Here is a 23422-nt window from a genome sequence, read left to right on the forward strand (position 1 = left end):
TAGGTGAGGAGGGCTGGAGCAGCCCATACCTGTGGGGGTACCCCATAGAAAGAGGCTGCTCTGCATGCTGGAGCAGCCCCAGTTTGCGGCAGGTTTCCCGCAGACTGGAGCAGCACCTTGGCTGTGGAAGATGGGGAGCTGCTTCAGTCCCCACCGGTTAACCTTACCTGTTAACTGGTTAAACATTCACATCCCAACTTTGGACCTCAGCGCCAGTTGCCCATGTAGAGAAAAGCAAGGATTCCCTTACATCATAGGTGAGTCACTACCAGAGAGAAAAGTCTTGCAGAAACTTGCGATGGGTAGTGAATCTGAATGGCAGAACCCTATACAGGAAGTGTCAATGTCCAACTTTGAACCTCAGGAACTTATACGTCAATAGAAAATACCTGTCTTGCATGTCAAGAGCTGAAAACCACGTTCCTTTTTCCAGTGAGAGAAGGATGACTACAAACATGACCCTATAGAATTTTGGCTTGCAAAGCAAACTGTTGAGACATCAAAGATCCAAGATTGGTCTCCATCCCACTTCCTTCTTGGATACCAAGAAATAGTTGAAATAGAACCCTGTGCTACAAAATGCTGCAGGCACTGACTCCAGTACTCCTCTCTGCAGGGAAAAGTCTCTCTTTAAGGTAAGACTACTGTTGTAAGAGGAATCTCTGAGGAGGGAGTCAGGGTGGGAGGTGTGGAGGAGGCATGGTCAAACTCTATGGTGTTAGCTACATTGAATGATGTCCAAGACTCACTTAACCATTATTATAAAACACTCAAGTTGATAAGAGTTTTAGACAACCCTTCAGTGGGTGGATGGTAGGAGCACTGGTCTAGAGTGACTGCTGATTTGCTAGGCACACTCAAAAAGACCACTTCTGTGATGGCAGTGTATTGTGCAGAGGTCTGCATTGCCAAAACAGGCACACATGCTCTGAATACCTTACAGCATGTCGAAGAGGTTTGTAGGACCACTGGTGGCAGAAGCATGGCATTCAATAGTATTTGGCTGATAATGAGTGATAACATTTTCTCTTTGTTGCTGGTGTATATATGAACAAGGATAAGAAGATGACTGAAGTCTTAGTGAGTGTAAAATAATCAGTTTTCTGGTTGAAGAGGCATGATTTGTTGAAGGAAAGGCTCTCAATCATGTTTTGCCTCATTCTAGAGAAATATAAGAAATGTAAGTAGGAGTATCTCATGACAATTCCAGTCACCAATACACACAAAGACATGTCCAATGAATCAAGTGCAGCCCGAAATATGGATCCAGTGACAAACTTGCCTTCCTGTAAAATTGCTTGGAATCAGGTACAATCCTCGTGAGGCAACTTATCTGCAAATTCCTACATCCAGACAGTTTATAAAGCAGACCTGGGCAAAATATAAAGCAGACATGGGCTGGATTTGGCCCACGGGCACAGCACGGAGCCTCGGGCAGACTTCCCTGCTTGTCCTCATTCTCCCATGCGACTCAGGAAAGCAGCTGCTGTGCCATTTGTGTTTCACAAACTGTAAGCAGGAGAGAGGGGTGCTTCATGGTTGCTCCCACCCCCAGCATAATCCCACTGGTTGGTCTCTGGGGGCAGGAGCAGCCATGTGTGGGGGCGGGAGCAGCCATGTGTGGGGGCGGGAGCAGCCATGTGTGGGGGCGGGGCAGGCGCCTGCCTGAGAAACAAGCTGGACTGCTGGCTGGGAGTCTCACTGGTAAGTTTCCCGGACAAAGCCTGCCTCTGGCACCCAAAGTCCCTCCCTCCCCAAGCCCATACTACCTCCCAGACCCTGCACCAGATCATAACCCACACCCCTGCCCTAGATGAAAACCCAAAGCTCTGCAACCCAATCCCTTGCCCTAGGTCACAACCCAAACTCCTGCACCCTCTACTGCACCCCAGTCCCCTGCCCTAGGTCACAACCCTCTCCTGCCTTAGGTCACAACCCAAACCCCTGCACCACAATACTGTGCCCCAGATCACAACTGCCTCCTTCACCCAAACTCCCTCCCAGACCCTTTTATATTCCAATGCCTTATCCCAAGCTCCCTTCTGCACCCAACCTCCATCCCAGACCTCGAACCTCCTCCATTTATATCATGGAAGAGTGCGGCCCTCGACCACTTTCCAATATCTTGGAGTGCCCCCCCCCCCCATCAAAAATTATTGCCCACTCCTGTTGTGTCATTTATGATTATCAGTGCCAAGTAATTAGAAATTTGGAACTACAGTCCAACTGAGGAGACCATTCGACCGCTGAGGTGTGGTCTCTTACCCATCCTGTCTGACAGGATGGAGTATGGGTATTTCTGTTTAATCAGCTCCAATGAAGCCTGCACTACCAAGAAGTTAGGTACGAAGGGTGTGAAAATAAAAGTTGTGTCACTTTGAGATAAGGAGACCTAATATCTTTTCTCAGCACCATTTGGGGCTGGTGCACACATGTTAGGAGTATACCATATATTTTGTGCTGGCTGAATAGCATCATTCATTGGTACCAGCAAAGAAGGCCTTACCAATGTGTTGAGAATGTTTAGTAACTGGCACTGACTGTCCCATACTACTTCCACTGGAATCTCAAGGGCAATGCTTATTTTCAACAGGAGTTCTAGAAACTTACAATAGCCATCGGTGGGAGGAAAGTATTGATAAAGCTGCAACGGGAGATGATGAAGGGAAACTCTCTGGATTAGCTGATACTGTTGGAGCCAGTCTGGTAGATGCTTCATCTGACCCCATTTCTGAACTTCTGTTGGAGAAAGAGTGATCATCTGACCCCATTTCTGAATTTCTGCTGGAGAAAGAGTGATATGATGAAAAAGGGGAGTTCCCCGGAGCCAAACGATACTGCTCTGACGGCATACATTGGGGCCCATGATCTCCAATATGTCCAACCTGGTTGATTCTGCTGATGTACTTGTGCCTAAGGAGACAGATATCAGATTCTTGGGTAAGGTAAAGGGAAAAACTGCCATGGAGCTGTTGGAACCCTTTGGTTGTCATATTTCCTAAGTGGGAGTGGCAGATTGTGCTGAACGCCCAAGAGCTTCAGATTCAGAGGAGCATGACTCTTGCATGAATGGTAGAGCTGATGGAACTGGATGTGTTACAGGGGTACAGTCAGCAAGTGGTAGATATAATAATACATGAGTTAGAGCCTTCTGCAGAGGTGAGTACATCGGAACATATTGAGACCTTGGTCCTTCCAAGACAGTTAGGGAGGGCTGGTAGTGAATCCTAGTTTCCACAGAGTCAATGGCATCTGGTCTATCGATGGAACTTGAACCAGTAAAACATCTAGGAAGTAGCCTACCAAAGTAGGCAGGGTGCGCACAGCTGGCACTGGTGGATCCAGCAAGTGGTATGGCCTCTTATCACTTGCATACATTGGCATGCATAGCTCTTCCATGGTCACAACTCTTGGATGGTGAAGAATTCTTCAGATTTAAAGAAAGACTTACTGCCAGGCTCATTCACATGCCTCTATGGCTAGGCCCCAATGCAAGGTACAAAGCACTGGTACCGGTGTATCCAGATGGAGATGCCACCTTAAGTAAAACACTCCTGGATTGCTCAGATCAATGTACGGGGGGTTCCCCAGCGGGGATACAACTTCAGCCCATGGCAACTTCCATGAGTTGCTTCTTGAGGTAAACAGTCTGGCCTTCCCATGTTTAGGCAGGGAAGGAGAAGCAGATCTTGTATGAGGAGGCAATGTGAGCTTCCCCCAAACAGTGTTGGTGCTCATCACTGATAGAAACTGAGTAGGGAGGAAGCACAGACTTTGAATCCTGGAATCATCCACTACCAAGACCTGGGAGCTGGTGAAGAAAAGCCAGGACACAGAGGTAGAAGAGAAGGAGGCGGCAGGAGAGACTGTTTGGGAGGAAAAATTGCTGGAGTGACATCCCAAATCCTAAAAATAGTCAGGAATTACAAGTTACAACAAACAATAAAATCAAAACTATGAGCCAAAAAAAGAAAAGTTTGTTGAAATAAAATGTTGAAGTGCATCACTAAGATCAAGAGGTCAGCAGAGGCTCTCACTCATACCAGGTGCTAGTGAAAAGGAACTGTGATGCTATTAGTTCACCCCATCCTTTATTACCTTGGACAAAGACACAAGGAAGTACAAAGGCACATACATGGATCACTAAGCAAAATTACTTTGAAAAGCTTTCGGTTTCGGGTGCACGTGGAATATAATAGGGGCAATCATTTGAAAAGGAATAACTATTGTCTCCAATAAAAGCTAGTTACCTAAAAGGATAAAACCACAGAGACTTGAAGGGATCTTATTCAAAATAAGAAAATGACCCACAAACATGACTTTCCAGTTCCTTTTGTCATGGATGTGCATTCTTCAGCCTTATCTATTAAATGCGTCGAGACCTGTCTAAGGTTTAGATAGGCAGCAAGCCAGTGCCCAGTATCAACAAAGTTGAGAAACCCTGACATATAGTATCTCAATGCATCAATGGTAACATGTTTGATAGTTATATGGATTCAAATCCATATACTGTTCGGAGTTGGAAATTCATGCTTTAGATATGCTTCAGCCACTTGGCCCCAATCCCTCTCCTTTTACTGCAAAAAACTAGTAGTAACAAATCTGAAGAGCAGGCAGGAACAGAATATTTATTACACTTAGAATATTTTCAAATGATTCCAAATCATCACGATTTACACATTACACGTCTAACTGCATGATTTTGTTGATACTATCATCCTTCTACTCGATTTTCCATCTATTTATCCACTCTTACTGCATTTAGACTTAATTAGTTTGAAATGCATTAGGGCAAGGACTATCTATTTATGCATTTGTATAGATCTTAGCACAATAAAGACAAATCCCAACTGGTATTTTTGGGTGCTCTCTCAATACTAATACAATGAAAGTTAAGCAAAGTTCAATCAACAGTGCTGGTTCAGAGCCAACAATTATGAAAGATTTCCATATAGAGAACAAGTAACTTGGGACCACAATTGTTCCCGTTGAATATGTGGGTGGAAATATAACTGCCAATAAAGTATTTGAGAGTACTTGCCAGTTTTCATTTATCACATTAACTGCTCTGAGTGCTGCTTACAGATTTGACTTGTTAATTCCAGAACAACTCTTACTTTACCCATCCAATTCTTTTCTTTGAGTTCAGACTTCCATTTCTGGACTGATGCAGCTGTCCTACCCTTGAAGAGGGCACCTCTATCTTGGTACTTCTATGATTCTTATCAACATGGTATCAGACAGCCTCAAATGATTTTGTCTTATAAATACCTTTACCATTATATAGGAAAGGAACAGGCTTGCTCACTGTTCTAAACTTACTATGCTGCAGAGTCATTAAGCTGGTATTCTCTGGATCTGTTGAAACAGGCTTGAACTCCACTATCCTTCCACAATCTCTTGATAACGCCTGCAAGTTCCGTGGTCATAAATCCTTCCTCTGCAGCTCCAGCTAATACAAAGAGTTGCCGGGCATCATCCTGTAAGAAACATGAGAAAGAAAACTTGATGGACAAAAAAAAACAAACAAACAAAAAAAAAAAAACCACACACCAACCAGAGCAGAAATCTATACATTTCTTTAGTCCAATGGAAGGATTTAAAAGTCCCAGACTAGTCCACAGCAAATGGATGGGTTAATAGACTAAGGAAATGGATTGTGCAGACACTCTCATGGGAGTAATTTCCTCACCCACTTTGACAGACTAAATCTCACAGAGATCATACTATTGTAGCCCACATGCCCAATAAGAGATCAATTGGGTGGGGAGAAGGAATAATTTGTGTCTGGGTCCTTATTGATAAGCAGATGCACAATTAAACCTCCATACTTAAGTCTCTGGAAATCGGATCTTGCAGTTTCAGGAATTCTCAATAGGTCCCCTGTTGCTGAACTCAGACTCCATGGGAATGTCTACACAGCAACATTATTTCAAAGTAACTTAGTTTGCATCTACACAGCAGGCAGTAATTTCAAAAGAATGTTGAAACACTGTCAAACTGGAGGACTTCTTACTCCAACTTCTGTAACCCTCATTGTATGAGTAAGGGAAGTTGGGAGGAAGGGTGCTCTATTTTGAAATAAGTGCTAGGCACTTCTAATTTCAAAATTAAGCCCTGTTGTGTACACACACCGCATAAGGGCAAGTAGTCAGGACAGCTACTTTGCAAAAGGCCTGCAAATCCATGAATATCTGCTTTATATCTACAGCTATCCCCATCCTCAGATTAGTGGATCATTTTTGAGGCTGCAGATACAGATATGTTTTGTATCCATGCAGGGCTCCAGTCATGCACACTGTTTGGAATGGTAGAACCTAAGCTTCAGAAGCAGAAAACAAGCTGTTTCCCCTAACTTAAAAGTGTTTTGTAGCAATTATTTTTTAATTATATACTGAACTAAGTGGTCGATTAATTGGGTAGCTAACCAGCTAACTGAGCTGATTTCAACAAAGTGAGAAGGAAGATTCTCCATGGATTCCAAATAGAGATTTCTAAAAGTAAGCTGTGTAAAGTTGTTGGTTTAAACTCAGCAGACTGCTGATCAAAGACTAACTGAGTCTCAGGTAAACTCAACCTAAGCTTTTGGAAGCTGAGCTTCTTTTAACTGTTTCTGGGAGGACCGATGTGTTTAGATTTAACGTTTTCTTTGTTCATGTTTTCGTATAACTGTAAAGACAACGTATATGGATTACAAAGTAGCCATATTATGTTGTAAAACACAAATTAGTATTTATTACGTTTATTATAAGGTTTTAAAAAGTTAGTACTTAGTTAAGTTCATTCCTTTTGTTCTTTCTGTGACTGGAATGTGAGGTAGTTGACCCTGTGCAATCCTTATGGTGCTAATTTTGAGCATTCTGTTCTTCTCTGCATTTTACACCAATTAACTCACCAATTAATTCAGAATTTCATGACAGACTACCCCTCATAATTCAATTACCCACATTTTAGAAGGCTTATATAATTATGTGAAAATAAGTAACTTTACTTCTTTAAATTGTACATACTATAATTTTAATCCAATTGTAAAAAATAAGCTATTAATTGAAATTTTTATATATTGATACACTGATAGTAAATCAAATACTTGTGCGAAGACGCTACATTTTATTAAAGAAATTTGTAACATCTCAACAAGAAAAAAGTGGAACCAACATATTTCAAGATGAAGCCAAAATCCAATCCCATTTAACTTCTCAAAATCAGCTGAATAAAATTACATTTACACTAAATTTCTGATACACATTTACATGAATTTTCACTTATACAACTTTTTTTGACCTCCAATAAAATTGCTCTCCCCTCAAACCACTTTTCCTTTGTCAGCACACATCAGGAAACCAATCTCCTCTCTATATACTATGAAATAATGTCTCCCCTCCCCCTTTCCCAAAAATACTAAAGGAATTAACCTGTAAGCAGCTTTTACCCAGCAAGAATTCATTCCCTCTCAATGCTGGCTAACATCAAGCACTTAATAGTTTATAATAGGACAAATATGGGGGTATTTAAAATTAAATTGTTGAATAAAAAGAGAATATAGAAAAATGATCAACCATGAGTATTTTTTTGATACTTGCATCAGCTTATTGCATTTTATTTCCCCTCCTGTTTCTACATGTGATGAGAAGAGTAGTTTATCTTTTGAGAGGGTTAACCATTATATTAAGTTTATGCCTAAGGGCAACTCTGCACAAGAATTTATGTCTCCCATGGATTTCTTTGCCTCCCCACAGAAAAATGACTTTGACAGGAAAGCCACAAGAGTGGCCATGCATCCCTCGCCAGCAGTATGTTTCAGATGCCAAGGACAGTCAGCAAAGGCAAATCATTGTAGTGCACTGGACTAAGATGCTATTTCCAGCTGGACTGGGGAGGAGAGGACTTCTTCCATAGCACAATATCTGGGGGCAGTGCCAGATTTCTTTCCTAGGTGCAGGAACCTCTTCAAACTCTACATACAAACCCGCTTCCTTCACTCATCTTTCCTCAGTTGCAGGGGAAGAGAATCCTTGTACAGACAGATGCTCCATCTATTCAACTCCTATACATTCAGACACCCTCCTACCAAGATCCTCCCACCAAGCCCCACTTGCGCAGAACCCCCAATGAGCCTCACTCCCCCTGCAACTGGGCCACCCTGACAACCCACCTATACCTGTACTCCACTGAGTCTCAACCAGCTCCACTTGGAGTCCCACTCCCCCAGCATCTAGACTTCCACTGAATCCCCTGCCAAGCTCAACCCTGCACACACCCAAAAATGAAGCTAAGTTGGAAGAGAGCAGGTGCTTGTAACCCCTCATGCATTTTTTAAACAAAGCCTAGCAGGGCTAAGTAGTGGATCAGCTGCTGAGACATGAAATGCTTCCTTGAAGATACTATGTAGCTGAGACCCAGAAATCTGAGGCTAGTCCTGGAATCATTCAGACCGTCGAGGTTTGAATCGGTCTGCTCTGTACCTTCAAAAGGAAGATTCTGGATTGACCGATGTACCTCAGATGAAAGCGGGGAGAACTGGAACCATGAACACCTTTGCACGACCACAGCTGATGGATGCCACCATTCTGGCCATTGCATTAGCTGCACCTAGGGCTGCCTGGAGGGAGGCTCTGAATCTGTTCTTCCCTTCCTCCAGTAGAAAGAAAATCTCTTGCCTGGAGTCCTGTGGCAAACCTTGCCAGAGTCCCAAATATTGTAATCATACCTCCCAAAACAAGGCTTACTGGTTGGAAATATGAAGCAGTAACCCACCTATTGAATACATTTTTACAAAACAGATTTAGCTTCTTTAAGTCCTTTTGTTTGGGTTTGCACCTAACTGTACCTGTCATCAGGTATGAGCTCAAGGCAACATGTTCCCTTCTTGACAGGCTCACAGAGCTGATATGTGTCTCATTAGGGTCAACAGAACTGGGAGAGGCATCAGGTTCCTGGCTGCTGCAAAGGCTTCCAGGGTGGAAGTCACTGCAATCTTGCTGGTGCCACCATGTCCTTCCTGGTATTAGTGGATGGTCCCACACCAGATTCAATGGCACCCGCAAGCAGGCCAGAGTCAAACGGGGTGAAGGAGTGACCTGATGCAGTCACTGATGCAGTCACATGTCTCCTTTTGAACCATTGTTTCTTCTGCTTCTTTCTCAGTATTGGATGGAGGAATGATGCCAAAAACATGGTTTGGGAGGAGTGCTTTGCCCTGATTCCCCGGGTGCTTAGTGATGAGTCAGACTGGCCTAGCTCCAAAGTCAGTCTCAGTGGAGCTTCCATTAGCTTGTTCACTGGCACAGACTTGCCACAGGAAGCACAGGGTTTGAAGCCCAAAGACCATAGCATGCCTGGCCCGAGGGAGGAAAGAAGCCTCTTTAAACCTGGGGTGGGGGGTGGAGGGGTCTAACTATATATACACAAATACTATCCATGCTATGAACACTACTACTAGAAATGAAAGATAACTAAACAAGAGAACATAAAAAACAACATGTAATTACTGAAGCAATAGAAACAAGATAAGCTGTTCCAATAACCGTCACAAGCAGTAAGAGGGAATTAAAAGGGTACTGAGCTGACTGAACCTCTTATATATAATGGCCTACCAAATTCACAGCCATGAAAAACACATCACAATCAATGAAATCTGGTCCTTCCCAGGGAAATCTAATCTTGTTTGCTTTTAAACTATACAAATTTCTCAGGGGAGATCAGTGTTTCTCAAATTGGGGATCCTTACCCAAAAAGGAAGTTGCAGAGGGACTGCAAGGTTATTTGTGGGGGAGGAGGGGATGGCAGTACGTTACCCTTAGCTCAGAGCTGGGCAGCAGAAAACAGAAGCCCCTAGTCTAGTCCCAGAAGGCACAGCATAGGACACATGCCTGAGTTCCATTTGAAATAAGTTTCTTTAAAATCTCTTTCAGACCCATAGGGAAGAATATCTGTGAATGAAGCTGCTTTGCCCCAGAGACAATTAGGATTCTACTCCACTTAAGTTTTCTGAATTTTCCTTCATATTAGGGATGTGAAAAGTTAATATGCACAGTTACATGCAGGCCCCACTCTCTCATCCCGCTACCTCTGCTTTTAAGCCAGCTCCCCGAGTGTATTGGCTCCCGCAGAGCTGCCTTCACCCTCCTCCCTTCACGCTGCTGCTTCTGTGTCAGAGGCAGCAATGCAGGGGGAGGCAGGAACCGGTGCTTGCAGGGACCTGGCTCCCCATGCATGCCAACTCCCGGGCAGCTGTCAAAGCCTTGCCTCCACTTCAGCAGTCTGAAGGCCATGGGAGGAGGAGAGGGGTGCTGCAGGCCTGTATCAACCCCGGGAACCTCTCCCTTCTCCCCAGACAGCCTGCAGGTGGGGAAGGGGGAGGGGAGCTCCCAGAGTCTGGCCATCCCAGAGAGCCTTCAGGTCATCCCGGAGCTTCATCTACCCCTCCCCCACAGCCTGAAGACCATGGGGGGGGGGAGAGGAAAGCACCTTCCAGAGCCTGGTGTCCCCCCCTCCCCTCCCTCTGACAGACTGCAGGGGAGGGAATGTAATTAGAGCAGGGGAACACAGCCATGGCCCCCTGGGAGGAGTTACACCAGAGCAGTGCCAACCTGCCAACTTAAGCCTCCTGTTCTGAATTTTTCACCTCCCACCTGCCTTGATTTCTGCACACCCCCCACCTAAGGCTCCCCCAAACCTCCACCCTATACCACCCATCCTCTTCCCCTCTTCACCTCTGAACTCTCATCCCAGCCTTCATTTTCAAAAAATACAATCATTGAAATAAAGCATGTATATTTCTCATTTATTTTTAAAAAATTACTTTAGTTAAAGACTTGACCAACACCAGTTACATCTCTCACACAGCCTCTCTGCTTGCTGAAGGGTTTAAAAGTGAATGTTTATGTTACAGAGCTCTATGTGCTAAAGGTTTTGTCCTCCATCAAGCAGGCCAATTAGTGATAAGCCAAGTCCACAGAGCTACTTAAATGATTGATTTTCTCCAAGAGTCAAAATATACACACACTCAGAACACTGAATTGCAATATTTTTTAAACTAAACAAACGAGCAGCATTGGGTTTGTCCTATTCCTATAGACAGGAAACAAAGAAAAAAGTCACAAGTCTGTCTTACCTCCTCCTGATGAGTCACAAATTTCTCTCTCCATTGCCTTCTTGTTACCACTACAGCCAGCCCCCGAGTTACGAACACATCAATTTACGACCATTCGTATTTACGGCCAATTTCCTATACAGCCGGAACCCGAGTTACGAATGAAATCCGCACTTACGAACAGTGCGGCCGTATGTCAGTGAATGTAATCCAACTTACAAACACATCAAGTTATGACCAAGTGCTTGGAACGTAACTCATTCGAAGTCGGGGACCGGCTGTATTAATACAATAATTGCTATTGAGTACCATCAAAAAAGAAGAGTCTCCCCCTCTCCACAAAGGCGGTCAGAATTCATGTTTGGCACAAATCCTTCCCTCCCACATGAATACATTCTGCCCAAGAAGCGCTACAGTTCCACCTTTTACCTACCAAAGGCCACTGTGGCTCCAAAACAGAGAGCAGCATGAATCCATCAAGCTGTTTTGGCACCACAGCAGCCTCTGCTGGGCAAAAGGCAGAACTGCAGCATTTTTAGGACTGCATTTTCTGTGGGGAAAAAATTGGGTGCGCAGCAGAATTCCCTTTAGGAGCAGACACTCAGCACAGCACTCTGCTCCAAGGGCCAGGTTAGGCTAGACAGAGTGGAACACACATGACTGCTAGTGAGTCACAGACTAGGGTTCAGAATGGCTAGTGAAGGGGGCAGACTGAGGTGCAGGCTCAGGTGCTAGTGGGGTGACAATTAAGCCAGGGGCTAAATGAGAGTGGGGCTGGAGGAGGAGACATGGGGCTGGAGGAGGAGACTCCACAGACCTATGGGATGGGGGTGTGTGGCAACAGGGGCAAATGTATCTGACTGAATGGGAGAGGCTTAGGGTAAGCAATGGGGGAGGCTCCCAAACTCCCCAACAAAAAAACCCACATCTGTTCCATACTTCTCCCACCCAAACCCAACAACTCTGCAGGTTTTACTTCAGGCTCTCTCTGTCCCTGAGCACCTCTATTAACCTGACTCACCCAAACCTTTATACTGCTTCTGATGGGTGCTGAAAATACAGTTCTATAGTGTAATTTATTAGGAGTTGCTCACACTTCTGTATTAACAAGCCTAGCAAGGAATATATTTATCAAAACATATTTTGTCTATTTTTATAGACAGACATACTTCCTAACAGGTATTCTGAAATAAACTACCAAAGTAACTGAAACTGGCATGTTTACGTTATTTTGAAAAAATAAAATATAGAATTTTAAAATATTGTGCCCAGAATTTTTTGCCCAGAACTAAATTTTGGTCTCTAATAATACTGATTTTTTTTAAACTATATTACCACCAATAAGTACAGATCAGGTTCAAGGCTCCATTGAAATGGCACTGTATAAAAACACAATTTGAGATAATCCCTGCCCTGAAGAGTTTACAGAAGGCAAGCCCCAAGCCACAACCAGTTTGGAGAACAAACTAAGCAACAGGTGAGAAAAATGAGCGCAACAGTAAGAGAAACAAGGTCATGTAGATATGCTGTATGCATAATTAGTAAGTTCTGAGCATATATATTTCTTGTTTCATACATAACAAGAAAATTAATGATCTAGTAAGCCTTAATCATTATTAGCCAAACCATTATCATTTCTGTTTTATTACAAACTCAATGAAAAATAATAAGAGCATCTAGTAATCTGAACATAGGACTGAAACCAGAAGATCTGGGTTCTACTCCCAGTTTTGCCACTGCTGGTGGCCTTAGCTGAAATCTCTGTTCACACTCTGTTCCCTACAAAACGACAATAATGGCTACTTCAAATGGACACTATGGTTATAATAATCGTTAGTAAAAAGTGTTTTTGAGACTTTCTGATAAAAGAAGTAAACAAATGCAATGTGTAAACATATAAAATGGTGCTGCTTTCCTAATAAAAAATCATTTTTCTTCCTCTTGTTCTTTGTTCCCATCCACCCCCTTTCTTGTCATTCAAATTTGTAATCTTAACATGAAAGGAAAAAAAGTAAATACTATACGGCCCTAAAATACAGGTTGGATGTCCCTGGTTTGGTATCCTTAGGACCTGACTGGACCAGAACGAGGGGGGTTGCCGGACTGGGGAGGTCATTTTTAGTCCCCTTATGCCTGGCAGCCCACTGGTCCTGCCAGCAGTCCGCTGGCCCAGATGGACTCTTGTGTCACAGCGCTCCTGCTGCCGGCCCTCCACTGGGACTCTTTAGTCCAGGAACATACATAGTCCTGTTGCTGGACTACAAAAAGTCCAGGTTTAGAGAGGCTCAACCTGTACTAAATAATAAAATGTCTACATACTTCACAAATTTCTTTCAGTAGATTATCTGAGGAATCTTTCCCCTTCCTCTAAATCCCTTCTGCAAGGACTAGCCTTCCTTCTGCAAGGCTATTTCTTGCTTCCACTGTTATAACCAATGAGTATTTCACATGCTGACTTTGATCTTCACTGAGCACAATAACTTTTTATGAATTCCAGATTAGGGGACTGCCATTTGAGGTGCCTAAATCCAAATTTTGGCTGTTACTGACATCCTCAAAACTTCTGCTCATTTGATGTCTAAATCTGTAGACATCTGAAGTCCTTGGGTGCTGGAATATCGTCCATTAAAGTCTCTCTAGAGATGCCCAAGTTTCTGCCAGTGTGCATGTACACATATACCTCAGTCTAGGTGCTTGGCAACATCTTTTATGGCTAAGCTTCCAAATTAATAATTTCCTCACCAACTCATCTGCAAGGCTTGAACTGGCAGGTGTGTTTCGTGCATGCTTAAACTTAAGCAAAATGACTGTGGAAGCTTTTCTTATAACCTTTAGTCCAGTGGTCAGAGCACTCACACACAGGAAGTGAGAAACGGGGGTACAATTCTCCCCTGTGCCTGATGTGGAGAAACAGTCTGAACATCAATTTCCCATCTCTCAGGTCCCTAAGCACTGTGCTATGGGACATTCTGGTGTAGTGTCTCAATTTTTCCTCTTGAAACTATTCCTGTGTCTATAAATCAATCAATAAATAAATTATGCATGAAGACAGACAAGCAAAATGACTACATAGAGTAGCAGATAAGGCATTCACTTGGAAGGGAGGAAATAACTTTAAATCCCTTCTCCACATGAGTCATAAGGGCAAACTGAAAAGCAATATACCATGTAAAGTGCAATGCCATTTATAGTGCTCTATAAATCAAATCCCCTGCAAAGGAAAATTATCATTTATTCATCTGGGATATTAAAAGTGGACTAGTCAATATTTTTTGTTTGTCCACACCCATTATCTAAGGCAGTGTAGATTATGTTGTCAAAGTTCTTTAGTTTGTGTGTTATTCTGAAAAGTATTTTTCCTATTCCAAAGAGTTTGGATTCTTTCTACTCTTTTTGGAGTGTGGGTACAGGAAAAAAAAAACCTAGTATCTTTACCATGAAATAATAATGGATAAGAAATGACTGTCCAAGAATGGACAAGAAATTATACTAGACTGATGGATGGCATATGAATTGTATATCTACATTTGTATGTACTTCAATACTCACAGCTCTGGTTGGGTCACCAAAATCTATCTTCAATCTCCCCATTGCTCTAATGATAGCAATAATGGACTGAATGGTATTACTGTAAACAACAGCTTTGTATTGTTTACATTCTTCTTCAGAATAACCAGCTTCATGGATAATCCTATGGAGGAAAATAATATTAAGTCTTCTATTCAAATGTAGGCAAGCAGATTACTTCAGTTATATATCTTTTAGTCATACTTACTTCATTTGTTTTACAATTGTGCTTTTCCCTGATTCACCAGCTCCTGAAATACAAGCGTAACATTTATTAAGACATCTTTCTTGACTTCCCTTCATTTCCAAAGCTAGCAGTTCAAAAGTCAGTTTTCACGTTTCTAGAATTCCTTAATTACTGATGAATTTTAAAATACAATTTTTACACATTGAACACTAGGCAGGAAGCTTAAATTAGTTTCTTGATTTGGATATCTACAACAGAAGGGAGATTTGATTCAGAAATGCCTTGATACTCATAACTATATTCCATCAAGCCACGCTAAATTTTCCTCACTTAAACTGCTGAAATTTCTAATGCAAACAGCAAAATATATATCTGTAGAATACACTAGCTATACCAACAAGTTGACAACCTCTTCATAATACAGCCCTGAAAAACAATGTAATCAAAATACCATTACTGTACCATTTAAAATTTTGTCTACTAGGGATGCAAAGAGGCAGTAAAAAAGTTAAATAATTTAACTAGTTATTTGTAATAGTTTAACCAGTGGGCCCCGGCTGGAGTGCCACTGCATTGCGGACAGGGGTCTACTCCTGCTGGTTAGCCAGCCAGGTTCCTACTGCACTGTGGGTCAGGGACTGTTCTCCCCGCCTGGCACTCCAGTTAACTGATTACCTGTAAGCATGCCGATAAGACTAATGCTTAGTGGTTAACCTTTTACATCCTTATTGTCTACACAGCGATACAATGCACAGGTGTGTGAGCTGTAAAGCGCAGTGAAGTGTTTGCTGGAGCTGCCCCACATACAACTTGCTAGTATGAACTAAAAGGCACGATTGGACTGCAGTAAAACAAACTAGATACATTTTTTAGTATATTATTGTAGCCTTATAGTCTTGAAGGTAATAAGTAATTTAGTTAGTTATAATGAATGTATGTTATAAGGTTTTGATTACATTTTGAGAGACTTACACACAAGATGTAGGCCTCAGACAAGCATAAGGCAGCTTTGTTAATTTAGCTCCAGCTCTGGTTGATATTAGCATGTTCTGATGTTAAAGTGAAGGGACAAAATATTGTAATGCATAGCGATGTTAGTATTAGGTAAAGTCTTGTAATAAATAGAAAGAAGTTGAATGTTGAAACACTTTGTGACTTTGTTAAAGTGGCTAGAAGTACCCTTTAGTCTATGCTGTATGCCCAGATGGTCAGAGGAGGGGCCAGAGACTCAGAAGCACCAAATAATTATCAACTAAGCTAAACCACACTGAAGACTGGACCGGGGGCAGATTGACAAGCTCTGAAGTTAGTGGCAAGTACCCATTGATAGTGAACTGATAACTTTCACCAGAAAACAACACCTTGGAGGGGTCATGAGCATATGGATATCAGATGACTGCGAGAACAACCTCCGGATAAACATATGTTGCAGAAAGACTAATTGTAATACTGAGTAACTGATTACGGCCTGACAAGGCAAAATGCATAGACCTGCATGGAAAGAAAATCCAATAAAGGGTGGGGTGTCTTGCATTATTCTTTGGGTTCCATCCTGCTACGACATGGAGCATCAGTCCAGACTGACAAGAACCCGGCTCCCTCCCTCACACTTGACCTATCTGGCCAATAAGTTGGGTCGAGCAACAGACTGGTAACTATAGCATCAACAGGACACATGTGCATGCGTGTGTGCATGCATATGTTATTTTGTTACATTATCAACAAATGTGGCGTGCTGCCTTTTCCCTTTGAAAAAGATCCTGTGTGCTTCTTTTAAGCGTAACATTTTGCCAATCACTTAATTAGTCAGCTTCTGGCATTTAAAAACATCTTTAGTTTGACTTGGGCTAAAAATTGTATGAAAGTCTAAAAACAATTTATACTTAAAAAAAAATTCTGAAAGTCATTTGTGTAAGTAAGTTGTTATTCATATGAAATATACAACAATGAATATTTCTCTCTCTTCCATTTGCAGTTTTATGTTTTGTGGGTTTTTATTAGCCACTTCATCATAATAAAAAGAGTATGTATATTCTACGCCTGGGATGGTACATTTAATCTGGAAAGAGAATTCTCATAAGTTACTCTCAAAACTCATATAGGATGATCTTTATAACTCACCTGTAGCTTCACCACTCGTGGATAGAACCCTTTTGTGGTAACACATAACTGTATTTCATACAGCTACAGATAAACATGATAGGTAACAAAAGGGAAAAGAAGGTTCCCCAATAAATGAAGTCTAGGGACAAATATTTTCCCATCTCAACTGCTAGGAGGGAAGAGGACTGGTATTTCCTGTGGTTGATTCCTGCTCACTGACGGAGGGTGAATCTTACAGCAGGAGCCTCTGCTTTAAGAACAGGAAGCATGGCCCTTCTGGGATATGAGAGATAGATTATAGAAGTATTTCTATAAGTTTATGGGGGGCTTTCTAGACCTTCCTAGTTTTCTTGATAAATCATCTAAGCATGGCATTTCAGACTTTTTCCAAGCAAAGGCAGAACCTGTATCCTTCCCTCCCATCCGTCACAGGCCCATCCTTTTTCCTGGAGAAGTCTAAAGCCTAGTATACACCAGGAAAATAGATCAGTATAATGACATCAGGAAAAAAAAAAAAAGGATGAAAAATGCACACACCCTGACCAACACAGTTAAATGGACTTAATCCTAGGGGCAGATGGCACCAGGTACACAGGAAAATTCTGACTTTGACCTAGCTAATACCTCTCAGGGAGGGGAATACCGATAATGATGGGAGAATCCCTTCTGTTTTCAGGCAGAGTGTTCACTAAAGTGTTGCTGCTAACCTGCTGCAGCATTATAAGTATAGTCTAGGGATGTTATCTATCGTGTAGGCCTAGGCCTATTTCTTACTTCTACCAGAAGCTTGGTAGGGACAAAGTTCTTCACCTGCTCAACACAAACAAATGACACTACCACTCAAATAAATGGTACTGGCAATAGAATGGCTGTACCTGATCAGGTGAGGAAACTGTGCAAAGCCAAGCAGAAACAACTAAGTTGTTTTTACACCAAATCCAAGGAGCCTAGGTAACAAAATACAAGTATACTAGAATTACTAGTTCAAGATAGGGAACCAAATACCATAGCAATAACAGAAACACAGTGATTAGTCGATAAGGGGTAAGGTGAGGTACTCGCTATCCCCGCAGCTCTTACTCCATTTAAAAGAGCAGTAGGGACTCAAACAGTCCCCACTCACCTGGGGTTCTGCCTCTCCCTTTGAAATGTAGCAAGAGCTCTGCTTCTCCTCTACTTCTCCTGCTGCCCCCTCTTTCTCTGGAGATTGTGCTGGGGGGAACCGGCTTTTAAGATGGCTCCTCCAGCACTGGCTCTTGCCCCCAACTTACTGCTGCCTCTCTCTGATAGAGACAGCGGGGGCAGAGGAACAACTAGTTGAGTCACTGCTTATACATATCAGGTAGTCAACTAATTGACTAGTTGCTTACATCCCTAGCCTATGGCAGAGATGGGCAACCTTGGCTAGTGAGTGAGCCACTTGAATGGCCCTTCATCTCAGTAAGCCATGTGATTTTTGTAACCAAGACAGTTTCCGGGGGGTAGAGTCGTTTTTCTAACTGTACTTGTCTCCCAGGCAAAAAAAAAAAAAAAAAAAACCACCACATTTCAGTCATCATGAAATTGATAAGCAACTAGTGAACTTAAGAACGGCCATACTGGGTCAGACCAATGGTTTATCTAACCCAGTATCTTGTCTGCCGATAGTGGCTAATACCAGATGCCCAGGAGGTAGGGAATACAACAGGTAATCCTCATGAGATCCCTATCCTATCACCCACATTGAGACAAACAGAGACTATGGACACCATTCCTACCCATACCAGCTAATAGCCATTGATGGACCTAACCTCCATGAATCTATCTAGCTCTTTTTTGAACCCTGTTAAAGTCCTAGCCTTCACCACATACTCTGGCAGAGTTCCACAGTTTGACTGTGTGCAGAGTGAAGAAAAACTTCCATTAGTTTGTTTTAAACTTGCTACCTATTCATTTCATTTGGTGACCCCCTACTTCTTATATTTGGGAATAAATAAATTATGTTTCCTTATTCACTTGATCCATGTCAGTATTGATTTTATAGATCTCTATCATATCCCCCCTTAGTCTCCTCTTTTCTAAGATGAAAAGTCCAAGTCTTTTTAACCTCTCTTCATATGCGACCCGTTCCAAACCCCTAATCATTTTGTTGCCCTTTTCTGAACCTATTCCAATGCCAATATATCTTTTTTGAGATGAGGCAACCACATCTGTAGGCAGTATTCAAGATGTGGGCGTTCCATGGTTTTATATAACGGCAATAAGATATTCTCTATCCCTTTTTTAATGATTCATAACATTCTAATTTGCTTTTTTGACTGCCACTGCACACCGAGTGGATGTTTTCAGAGAACTATCAACTTTGACTCCAAGATCTCTCTCGAGTAGTTGTAGCCAAATTAGTCCCCGTCATATTGTATGTATAGTTGGGATTATTTTTTCCAATGTGAACTCAGATACTGGTCCTCATTTTCAAAACTCGGGTTCTGCGTAATATATGCAAAATGTGTTTGCACATACAAATGTGTTTATATACAATTTAAATAGGTTAAACACAGAATATTAAATATCAACATTCTGATAACTAGTCCCAAACTATTTTTGCTTAACAGAGCTTTGAAGTAAGCAAAGCTTCAAATTATCCAAGCAGAGACTCTCATTCCTCAACAGGAATTTTGAAACAATTTTTTCTCCTAGTCTCCACTGCTTAAGCAGAGGAGTGGTACCCAGTTAGAAACAGGGCTATGACCCCCTTTCACTATGACCAGTTAATTTCATTAAGGCTTCAACACACGAAAAATGTTTCCAGTGTGCAAAAATCAGCAGGTAAGAGTGAAATTTTTGGCTTAAATGAATAAAGATAGATACCTAAATAAAAGTGACTTGCTCGTTTTCTGAGGACATTAAGGCTAAATCTAGTCTGATCCAACAACAAAAATAAAAAAGCCACTGACTAGCACAGAAGGACAAAAATTCAACTCTCAGAATCTAAGGCAGAGGCAAAACATCAACCGTTACTAACAAGGACTCAAGTACTAAACCATATTACAGTAAAATTCCATTAGTCTGGCATCCAATGCTCCGGGACTCCTGATGGCCCGGTCCCATCAGGAACCCGGAAGTGCTGGGGCAGCCGGACAGGCTTCCCCCATTCAGCTGCTGCTGAAACTGACCAGCAGCTGAATCGGGGAAGCCAGTAGCAGAGCAGCTGGGGTGCTGCTGGGTTGGTCTCGTAGTGCTGCCCCTCGGGGCTACGGGACCAACCCGGCAGGACCCCAGCTGCTCTGCCCCAGGGGGCCCCAATTCAGCCGCTGCTGAAACAGATCAGCAGCTGATTCCAGGAAGCCCGGGGCAGAGCTGCTCTGCCCGGTGCTTCCTGGAATCAGCCCCTGATCTGTTTCAGCAGCGGCTGACTTGGGGACCCCTGGGACAGAGCAGCTGGGGTGCTGCCGGGTTGGTCCCGCAGCGCCGAGGGGCGGCGCTAAGGGACCAACCCCGCAGCACCCCAGCTGCTTTGCCCCAGGCGTTGGGATTCAGCCACTGCTGAAACTGACCAGCAGCGTCAGTTTCACCAGCAGGCTGAATCCAGATGCCTGGGGCAGAGCAGCTGGGGTGCTGCGGGGTTGGTCTCGTAGCACTGCCCCTCGGCACTGCGGGACCAACCCAGCAGGACCCCAGCTGCTCTACCCCAGGGGTCCCCAAGTCAGCGCTGCTGAAACAGATCAGGGGCTGATTCCAGGAAGCACCGGGCAGAGCAGCTCTGCCCCGGGCTTCCTGGAATCAGCTGCTGATCTGTTTCAGCAGCGGCTGAATCGGGGACCCCTGGGGCAGAGCAGCTGGGGTCCTGCCGGGTTGGTCCCGCAGTGCCGTCCTTTGGCGCTGTGGGACCAACCCGGCAGCACTCCAGCTGCTCTGCCCCAGGCGTCCCCAAGAGCAGCTGGGGTGCTGCTGGGTTGGTGCCGTAGCGCCGCCCCTCGGCGCTGCGGGACCAACCCGGCAGCACCCCAGCTGCTCTATTGCAGGCATCCCCAATTCAGCTGCTGCTGAAACTGACCTGCAGCAGCTGAATCAGGGACACCTGGGGCAGAGCCGGACTATGGTAAGGGGGGGCTATGAGGGATCTGGGGTGGCATCCCCTCCCACCCCACTCCAGACCCCTCGTAGCCCACCCTTCTGATAGTCCGGCATATTTGATAATCCAGCACCCCCTGGGTCCTAAAGGTGCTGGATTATCGGAAGTTTACTGTAGTTGGGAATCCCAGCCAATGACATTAAGGGATTTAGTAGCATATAATTGTTTTGTAATGAGTTTACTGGATTTGTCAGGGATTAGAAAGTGAATCACCATATACCTGAGAAATCCACTTTCAAGACAAATATGTAACACAAGGGGACAAAGAGGACAATGATCCAAGTTTGGTATTTTATATTCAGTTCATCACTAATTGCAAAAAAGCAATGGTGGGATTCACCAGTGACTCTTAGACATTTAATTAACTATTAAAGCTACAAATGTCCAATCCTTCTGATTTGTTTATACTCTGCTTTTCGCTACTGTAGGGTGTTTCCAGTCCAAGTAGATCTTAAATTCAGATCTAAATTTATTTCAGTTACTAGATCTTATCTATGTCAGTTACAGAAAGTAAGATAAGATTTTAATTGCTGCTCTCTTAAAAAGTGATAAGACTATCCAAACTATAAACTAAGAAAGACTGTATCTTCATTACATGTGTCAAGGCCAAATCCCCACTCTGGCATGATGAATGCAGAAGTGGGGGCCTGCAGAAGTACCCCAAAACCTTACCTTTCCAGGCTTTAGCTGGAGGCTAGCCCTTCCCAGGTTCCCCTGGTGGCCACTCTGGGCCAAACCAGGAAAACTCCTCTCCCCAAGCCCCGGAGCCCTTAAAGGGGTAGACTCTGGCTAGACAGCACTTGCCAGAGCCAGCCCTGCCAGCAGTCTCTGCCCCTGACCCAGTGGCCCCAGGATGAGCTAGGCAGCCAGTGACAGCTAACTGTTCCCCGCCCAGTCCCCCAGCACCCAGGGGCCAGCCAGGGGCCGTAGACGGGGCGCGTCCTCCTGGACTAGTGCAGAGGTCATGGACTTCATTGACGTTTGGGGGCAGGCCCCCAACATTCATGATCTCCGCACTATGAGGAGGAATGCGGCCGTCTACCGACACAGGCGCACCCAAGAGCAGGTGCGCCTGAAAGTGAAGGAGCTGCAACAGGCATATGCCAGGGCCATCAGGGGTGGAGCCACAGCAGGGGCTGCCACCTGTCCCTACTTCCCCACTCTTGACCAACTCCTGGGGGGGCGGGGTGGTCCGCGCCAGCCCAGGAGGCAGCGAGCCGGGACCAGAGGGCCCTGACCTGGGCGCACCGGAGGGGCTACTGCCAGCTGTTCCAGCACCGGAGTCGGCAGGGTCGCGCAGAGAGGCCATACCAGGTAAGTGCCAGCACGGTCTCCTGCCCCGGGGAGTGGGGGGGGGGCGGCGGCGGGGAAGGAGACCAGGGACCGCGCACGGGGGCTATGCCTCCCACGGATCACACAGCCACCTGTGCACATGCAAGCATGTGCCATGCCACCCTTGGGCAGGTAGCTCCAGCTGCGTGACATCCAGGGGCTGTGGCATAATAGGCACTCACGTGTGTGAAGAGACCTGACACGCTCCCGACCCCGGGGCGGAACCCAGCAGGACGCCCTCCCTTCACACACCCCCTCTACACAGAGGCAGGGGATATCTCCCCTACCCTGGCCACACTATACATGGCACAGGGGCATGGGTGCAGTCTTGGGGCAGCTCCCAGTCCCGGAGAGAGCCAGACATCTAACCATGGCCTCTGTGCAAGCACAGTGGCTCTGACGGTGCAGGGCACGGTCACCCTCACATCACGGGGGGGAGGGAGGGGGGACCAGGCATCATCCACTGTGTCCTCAGGGAGAACTGACCACTTCTCTTCTTTTTCTACAGCCCTGTGTGATCTTCAAAAATCTCTCTCATCAATGGATGTTGGTCCAATAAATATTCGCACCCACGTTGTGTCTCAAACAATAAGTTAAATTCGTACTACAGTTAACATATAATCCAGCTAAACAACAACTTCATACCCTCCATACACTTTATATTTACACTAGAGACCTTATAGTGGCACAGCTGTACCACTGCAACTGTGCTGCTTTTATCCTGTGTAGTCACACACTACTGACAGGAAAGAGCTCTCCCATCAACATAATCAAATCACCCTGACCAACAGCAACAGCTATGTACATAGGAGAGTATCTCCCTTGAGGCATAGAAGAACACATGTGAACAGAGCTATCAGTGAAACTTAGGTTGGTCAGTGGGGTGTTTTTCACACCCCTGCCCAACAGAAGTTTTACTGACAAAACTACAAGTTTAGACATTTCCTTAGCATGCCTCTTTCTACTGTCGTGTAATAACTGATCATTTACCATACCTTCCAACAGCTCCCATTAATCACTCAACGTA

The 23422-nt window shown here is 44.2% G+C and overlaps 1 protein-coding gene across 1 annotated transcript in view; it reads right to left on the reverse strand.

The window, feature by feature from the left end:
- Positions 1-23422, reverse strand: part of GNAI1 (G protein subunit alpha i1) — a 51880-nt gene that overhangs the window by 18286 nt on the left and 10172 nt on the right. Inside the window, exons 2-4 of the mRNA XM_075926495.1 lie at positions 14871-14913; positions 14645-14786; positions 5323-5480 (exon numbers count right to left, since the gene is read on the reverse strand). Of these exons, the coding sequence (XP_075782610.1) occupies positions 5323-5480; positions 14645-14786; positions 14871-14913 (343 nt within the window). The remainder of the gene's footprint in view (positions 1-5322; positions 5481-14644; positions 14787-14870; positions 14914-23422) is intronic.

Source organism: Pelodiscus sinensis, chromosome 1 (assembly GCF_049634645.1).
Source record: "Pelodiscus sinensis isolate JC-2024 chromosome 1, ASM4963464v1, whole genome shotgun sequence".
In the NCBI taxonomy this organism is placed as follows: domain Eukaryota; kingdom Metazoa; phylum Chordata; order Testudines; family Trionychidae; genus Pelodiscus; species Pelodiscus sinensis.